Genomic DNA, 8,098 nt, shown 5'->3' with positions numbered 1-8,098 from the left:
ATCAATTTATATGTAAGGTAAGCAAAGATATAATGTTATTCAATTTACTTGATAATAGTGTTAAGCTTAAAAATTCTTACATATTTAAAATATTTATTTATAGATTTATTTTGGATCTTTTAATTTCAAGTTCTTATGACTCTATATTTTAATTTCAAATTCTTATGACTCTATATTTAATTTCAAGTTCTTATGACTCTATATTTTATAGACAATGCTAGAATAGGTTATAATATCTTATACATTGGTACATATATGATATTACTGAATATGCATGAAAATCATTTCAAATATTTTTAATACAATATAAAAGGCCAAAGCTTTTTATTGACAACATCCATCAAAATCAAGATAAATAGTCTATAAATTACTTACTATTAAAAAAAATAGTAAAGTTTCTATTTCATTTTTTTATCCTTGATTATAAATTCTTTGTATTTGTAGTACTAAAAAAATATAAAATTAATAAGAAATAGATTCAATTCAAGAGTTATTATTTCTTGAATTATTAGAAAAGACATTGCAATTGTTACAATCTTTAAGATGATATAATAGAGATGAAGATAGTCAAAAATAGCATGTATCAAGGACATAAATCTCAAAGAAAGAAAACCTCAATACATTCTTATGTCACTCAAAAAAACTAAAAAAATCACTGTAAGATCATATGGTATTAAACTAGAATGGCTATTATTCAAGACAAGATTATAAAGTCTTCAAATAAGGCTAAGAACTAGAAAGGCATTAACAAGAGTAAAGAAGGCTTTTCTCTTGCCTCCATATATACTCTTAACAAGTTGCCTTAGTATGAGACTCTATCAATGGCTAAGAGGACCTATCAAGTACCTTCTAAGAGAACAACGATTAAAATATGTGGCTAATATAATTTGTTGCATTTTAGACTTCATCAATATGTGATCATCATTGCTTTTGGAATTTATTTTTAGAAAGATGATAATATCATAGAAATACATATTTATTCCAATAAATAATTACATTATAAGAGTAGAAAAAATTAATTAATTTGATAATATCTTATAAAAAAGTTTTTAAAAAGCTTCATAAAAACAACTTTTCTTTTATACAAGCTTGTAGGTAATTAATAGATTGAAAAATTTGCCAAAAAATTGGCTACATGTTGCACATATTGGCCATTTGTGATACAAGTTGGATATAGGTATATATAAAAGAAGCTTATTGTGCAAATTAGATATTGTCTTGCAAATTAGATACTTGTTAGAAGTCTTATAGAATGTTGTCAAATAGCTTATAGTTAGATAGTATGTACTTCATTCTTGTTAATTTCTTTCTTGCTTCTAGTCTCTAATAATCAAAAGTCTCTAATTTTTTTTTTATCTTTTATCAATAACTATTTTATTTATTTTTTGAATATATATATATATATATATATTTTAATCTTTATTTTTTATGAAACAATTAACTTATTTATTTGCTTTATTTGAATTCTTGTTGTTGACATCCTAATTATATACCAATAAATTTCAAACTTCAATAAGATTACATTAAACATTGATCTTGATTTAAATTTTTTACGCATTTCAATTTATTAATTGACAACAATTACATAAAGTATGAAGATGATAAAATCCACAAATTGAAAGGAAATGCTATTAATTTGCTTGGATGTTGGTTGTCCTCCTTTTCCAACATCAATGCAAATCTTTCAACCTAAATATCTTATTTTTGAATTTTTGAATTATTTTTAATATTTTCATAAATATAAATAACTTAATTAATTATTAGTAGAAAAATAAAATTTTCTAATTCAACATGCAAATTTTTCAAAATCTATTAAACCCTCATTGACCTTATAAACTCAATTTTTAACTTCTTAATTTATTTAAACATAAATTATTTTTGATTTGATTGTCTAATTGAGCTTAAATTTACAAGAAACATTTAGCACAACTACATTCTTAAATGTAAAAAATTTCACTTATAGATCTACCACAAAATATACACAGTTCACTAAAATATTTTTTCTTTTTTTATTTATTATAAAACATAGTCATTCAAAATAACCCTAACTTTACAAAGCTTTCACAGAGTTATTATGTGGTCAAATCCCTCAAAATAAATTCTCAAAAAATGCTCTTTAAGTTTGCTCTCAAATTTTGCTCTCTAATCAATAAAATGAACATCTCAATTATTGTAGGTGTACAATTTTGTGCTTTATCGTTTGGTTTTGATCTTAGTTCATAATTGGCCTTCTCCAAGTATCAATGTAATATTTATCTAAATAATTTTTGCTAAAAGCTACTCTTTACTTCCACCTCAAGATGCCTATATTACTATATTTCCTAATTTACCTAATTTTGTTTTGTTTATTATTCTACAAAATAAATAAAATCATTTATAATAAAAATAAAATATTAAAATTAAATGTTTTTACTACCTCAACTTCTATCCATGTTTCTAAGATAATTTGCTACTCTATTTTAAAATAAGCTCTTCTATAATATAATATATATTTTTTTTCTCTTTCACCCAATAATTGTGCTAGAAAACGACAACATTATATTATTATTATTTTTTACACTTAATTTTACAAGATGGATAAAAATTGATAAAAATTTAATAATATGTGATAAATTTTTGCTTAAAAAAGAAGACAACCTAACAAGTTATAGATTCTTTGAATCCTTTTATTTAAACAATTACTTAAGAATTTACGTCGTCGCGCTACCTGTGTGAGCCCAATAGACGACCCGTTAAAACCCAAAGGATGGTGTCTACGACCGACGGACACAGCCAGTGGGAGTGCACGAATGGATTGCAGCTAGAGCTGCAGCAAGAACTTTCACTTCGGTGCTGCCCAGCCCCATCTGTTGTCTCGGCACCAAGCTTTTTGGTGCCATTGAATCTAAATCGCCGTTGATTCTGTGTGAAGTATGTGCCGATGTCTTTTATGTTTTCTGACAAAAGATGCTCTCTTGTTCGTGAGCTGTTCTCCGCAGTGGAGACTCTCAATTCCGTTTCGATTCATGCAGCTTCGCTTTGAGTCCTCCTCCCGGTTTTTGTTCATTTCGCAATGGCAACTCCTATGGCGACCAGGTCCTTCTCTGCTATCTCTGCGTGCTCCCGCAGGGCTACCTTTTGTAGGCCATGGGATTCCCTTGGTTTCGGGAATTCATATGTAGTTCGAGGTCGATGGAAAGGGCGGTGCAGTCTTGGTATGCACAGGCAGTTCGTGTCACACGGGAAGAACTCGGCGTTGGAGGCAGCGAGAGCTAGCGAATTGGAGGTCGTTTTTCAGCCTGGAACAGTTTATGAGGGGTATGCATATCTTACCTGTTAGTTCTGCAATAGTCCTTTGAATTTTTCTTTGTTCTTCCTCGGCTGTAAGTCGCACTGCTGTTGACTGCTAGGGTTTTTGAAGGGTTCAAGGTTGTTAGTTGAGAGTAATCAAGGATTGGCTCTGGAACAAATCAATTTAAGCTAATTATAGAGGTGTTTCTCTTTGCATCTGCCAGTCCCTACAATCAACCAGTGAAGTTGCGAGAGAATTCGTATTTTTTTTGTTCCAGAGCAATACACACCACCCGAGTGCATTCATTAATTTCTATTAGGCTCAAAAGAATTGAACGTTAAATCTTTTTCATATTGAAAATTCTTAGGAGAGAGAAAATAGGGGCGAGATAATTAATCACGTGAACAATCACTCGACCGATCGCAGTATGTCTATTGGAGATTAGCAACTGTGAAAAGTTAATGTATTTTCTTAAAAGTCATCTAAAAGAGCACTGCAGAAGCATTATCGAAGATTTTTAGGTATGGTTTAGCTTGGCATTATCTGCGCTCAATGTCTGTGAAACAAGAATGCGTGCTGCCTACATTGGCTATGGAACCCGGCAGGAGAGATTTAACAAGAAATGGTGGAAATTTTAACAGTTTAGGGAGGCTAGATGAAGTATGAACTTGTCATCAGTGTAATGTGCTGGGTGTTTGTATTTTTATGATATTATCATGGTTTTATCTTACGTTGCATTCCGTATTCAAGTGTGATTGTGGTTATTTATCTAACATATGTTGAACTTCTGAATGGATTACAGGCCGATCACGTACGACCGACTGATGCCTTGCCCCAATTATAGTTTGCCAGCTCGTGTGGAGCACTTGCTGATAGAGAAAGATGGGAATATTGTTGATATCATCTGTGAAGAACTTTCGCTTCCACCTTTGTAAGCTTTCTCGAATCGGAATATCCTCCAGCCAACTATGGTGATGTTACTGTCTGAGGATTTTGCATTAAATTGAAGATTCCTTAAATGTATCTTAACATCTCTGCCCATCTGATTTCTCATGAGAAGGGCGACAACATAGAAGGTAGTAATTTGGGTGTGTTTCATCATTAATTAATTCCATATTGTGATCCATTCTAACATGATTCAACTGTAGATACGTTGTAGATCTTATAAGTTTTGGAGCTGTCTTTTATGCCCTTGAATGCCCAACACCACCACCTCATGCTTCTCCCGAACAGCTTGAGCTCTACAATAGACAAGTTAAGCTTCGAGCTTCCAGGAAGAAAGAGCGATTGTCGTTGAAAGGAAAGACGTTGAAGGAAGCTCAGAAAACCTTTAGAATTGCAAGTCCAAGTGAGTATATTGAATCAGGGACTTACTTAAGAGTGCATGTTCATCCCAAACGTGGGCCTAGGTATTTCCTGCTCTTTGCGTGAGATTCAATGATCTTTCGCCCACATTTTCTCTTTTGATGTAACTATTCTGAAGGGCAAATTAAATTTCACTTGCTTTTGAACATTGATGCTACACCTTTTTTGGTCTGAAGTTTTTGATTACAGCATTATGCATCTGTCTCAGGAAGTCTTCTTGAGGGGATAGTGATTGTTTCTTTCTCAGGTTAACAGCGCCAACTACATTCAACGATTTAGTGTTGGATTTTTGAGTTTGTGATGCAGGGTGTACGAAGTTGATTGGTTGTCCAGGGTAATTGCTGAAACAGATTCTTTTGTGGTCGTTGACAAGCCTGCCGGTGTCTCGGTGAGTTACTTGACATCTCCATGTTCAAGCAGATTACTAATGTCATTTCCGTCGAGCTAAAAATTGTCGCAGCTCATGGGGTTTTATTTTATTTTATTGCATTTGGCTTTTTGCTTTTTATCTCTTCGTCTAGTGCAAATTATATCCATGACTTCAAGTTTGAGGTCCATGATTTAGATAACTAGTGACCAATTATACTTCGCTGCACCCAAATAACCTCTTATCGTGCAATGTCACATTTGGGTAGGTTGGAGGCACAGTAGATAATCTGGAAGAAATGTGTGCGACATTTGTCAGCCGAGCTTTAAAACTTAAGAAGCCACTCATCCTTACTCATCAAATTGATACGTGTACTGAAGGATGGTTAGTATTCTCCCCGTGGATGCATATGTCTGTTAATTACATTAGTTAAGCCAATTTGTCGCTTGGGAGATATTATTCAGGGCTCTGTTTGCGTACAGTTCGAGGTATAATCAGACGATTCGATTTCTGGTTTTTCTTCATGTTATGTTGCCACATGCACTTTGATCTACACTAGCAGATATTTCTAAGGTGGAAGCTAGTAATTGGGGATTTTATATACCGTCACGAAGCTGTAGAACCGTTTATGCGAGTATGCACTCTCTTTGACTCACGAGGTTTTGAACCTCCATTGCAGCGTTGTTTTCGCAAAGACGAAGGCTTTTTCGACCCACTTTCATATGCTCCTACGGGTTTGCATCGACACTCTTGGATTGTTAATTGTGACCTTTCAATTTTCATGTAGGACGGATGCCCCACTAGCATATCTCACGTGTTCAGGAATCGTGGGCTCATGAAGTTTCTTCATGACGTAAGGTTTTGAATTTGCAGAGCTGCTACCCGTGATTGAGGGCTCATCTGAAGCTAAGCTTGGTCATGTATTGGTTATGTGATCAGGAAAGGAAAGTCAGGAAGGAGTACACAGCTTTAGCAGCTGCACCTGTTGCTCCTGGGCACCACGTTCATTACATGCGATCAGACCGTTATGCCCCTCGAATGGTTAGCAATAGTAAGTAGACTTATCAGATTACATTCCAGAGTTTTATTTTGAGGAGCAACATGTGATACAGAAAACTTGTCTTCATGTTCATAGGTGAGAGGTTGTTTCGCTTGTCACAAGTTGTGTTAGGTTTTGACTCAACGATGTGAAAATCACCCTGTAGCAACTCGTTTTCTAGGGACTTCTTTACATTTAGAGATGCTGACATTACCCTCATTCTTGTCCAGATGACTATTCTGATTGGATGAACTGCGAGTTGAACGTTTTGGGTTGTAGGCAGGTGAAGTGGCCAAGCTCTTCTGTTGAGAAACAGTTTCGTATTGCCCATTGTGGTTGGGAATCCCGTGAACATGCTTATGAGTGCAATGTGCGTCTTCTAACTGGACGGACACATCAGGTAACGTTTTCTCTATGGTTGCTGTCCACGATTACATACTAAAGCTGGTTTTGCACCATTGATAGCCTTTGGCTGACATCAATGAACTATCCCACTCCCTCGCTTGAGATTGAAGCTTGCTGTTAACGTTTTTAACCTGTGTTTGTAACGCCTTCGCGTGTACATTTTCTGCAGATACGAGTTCAGTTTGCTGCATTAGATGCACCGTTAGTGGGTGACTCAGTCTATATGCCTTCTGTGGTCGCGCGAAAGAAGTCTCCAGAGGTTGACCCCTTTCGTGCGGAAAGTATGATCCAAGATGAGGGGTCTTGGAACAGTGCTATAGAAAATTGGCGAGATCTACATGGGCTGGAGCCTGTATGTGGTCTCGGTCTCCAAGCTTCTGTGATCTCTTGGGAAGGTGAAAAGCAAGTGTTTAAAGCAGGACGCCCGTGGTGGCGCTAACAATTAAAGTAAACTCATTCAATAGTCTTCCACTTAAACAGCAGCCTCTAACCAATATTGGTTTTATGATTTATTATGCATGTTTTATGTAGGCCTGGGCTTTGGGAAGGATTATTTTTAAAGTTTTGCGACACGTAGCACTTGACCAAATCAGCTAAGGGTTACAAAATTGAGCTTTATGCCCGTGGATATCGCGATCAGTTTACCAGGCTGGTGAGGATTTTCTGTAGTCTGATCTCCCATGTTCTGCTCTTCGTAGTTATTACAGCGTATTATGGATCTTTCAACATTGCAGATAATCCACTACAAGTGGATGACAAGTAACATAACCATCACATTGGAATGTTCATTGGAATTGTTTGTGATACTTGAATATTCTTCAAGATTTTTTAGGTATAATTATTGTAAAATTTAATTATAAATAAAAATATTCACTTTGACCTTGTTTTTAATTACATACAAATATATCAATATAATAAAATGATTTCACAGACTTAAATCTTATTCATGGCAACTTATGATTACAATAACATATTCTAACAAGCAAAAATATGAGTGAAATACATGTAAAATCACAAACAAATGCAATGATATAAAAAAGAGACAATTAATATAATTTAGTGAATAAAGAGTGCAATTTATATCTTCTAATTAGTTAATAAATCTAAAAATTAACCATCTGACTATTCTACCAACTAATTAGCAATACATATAGTCATAAATAAGAGAAATGTAATTTGATTCTAGATTATTTATTTATTTATTTATTTATTTTATATTGCTTTCCATTGCTTTGTATGCATGTATGTATGTATAATTTTTTTAATCATGTGTAATTTAAATTTTTACAGTATAAGTTCTTTAAATATTTTATTTTATTTTATTTTTTGTTATCCTGACTAGCTGTTTTCAAAAGTCTTCTGAAAGTTAAAATAGAATTTTTCACTTAAGTACAAAAAATTACTCATTCCAACACATTTTGTGTTGTTTTTAATTACCAATTTCACATTCAAGTAAAATTTACTGCAGTAGAAACATGTGTTGTACTTCAAATATACGTATTTTTTAAAATCAAATAAAAGGGACCCATCTCGTTTTCGTTTAATATCCAACAATATGATATTTCATTTCTCAAGCTAACAAAAACCCACAACAATACAACCCTAGTTTGGATGAACAAGGAGGAAACCGGAAAGAAATGAACTAAGCCAA

At 33.7% G+C, this 8,098-nt stretch overlaps 1 protein-coding gene across 1 annotated transcript; it reads left to right on the top strand.

Moving 5' to 3' along the window:
* Positions 1-2,781: 2,781 nt before the first annotated feature.
* On the top strand, positions 2,782-6,924 carry LOC112282112 (RNA pseudouridine synthase 6, chloroplastic). The gene is made up of 9 exons (XM_024519339.3): positions 2,782-3,297; positions 4,074-4,202; positions 4,420-4,680; positions 4,943-5,024; positions 5,272-5,387; positions 5,683-5,737; positions 5,943-6,054; positions 6,273-6,442; positions 6,617-6,924. Exons 1-9 carry the CDS (start codon positions 3,053-3,055, stop codon positions 6,884-6,886), a joined length of 1,440 nt encoding a protein of 479 aa, XP_024375107.1. The 5' UTR covers positions 2,782-3,052; the 3' UTR covers positions 6,887-6,924.
* Positions 6,925-8,098: the final 1,174 nt, after the last annotated feature.

The sequence above is a fragment of the Physcomitrium patens genome, chromosome 5 (genome assembly GCF_059467195.1).
Source record: "Physcomitrium patens ecotype Gransden chromosome 5, ASM5946719v1, whole genome shotgun sequence".
NCBI classification, from domain to species: domain Eukaryota; kingdom Viridiplantae; phylum Streptophyta; class Bryopsida; order Funariales; family Funariaceae; genus Physcomitrium; species Physcomitrium patens.
Note: the sequence above shows the minus strand (reverse complement) of the source record. Positions and strands in the feature narration are given on the sequence as shown.

Excerpts from the sequence above, each read along its gene's own strand:
- LOC112282112 (XM_024519339.3), top strand. The coding sequence starts at position 3,053 with ATGGCAACTCCTATGGCGACCAGGTCCTTCTCTGCTATCTCTGCGTGC. Across the intron at positions 4,681-4,942 it reads CATCCCAAACGTGGGCCTAG|GGTGTACGAAGTTGATTGGT; the intron begins GTATTTCCTGCT and ends TTTGTGATGCAG. Across the intron at positions 6,055-6,272 it reads CCCTCGAATGGTTAGCAATA|ATGACTATTCTGATTGGATG; the intron begins GTAAGTAGACTT and ends ATTCTTGTCCAG.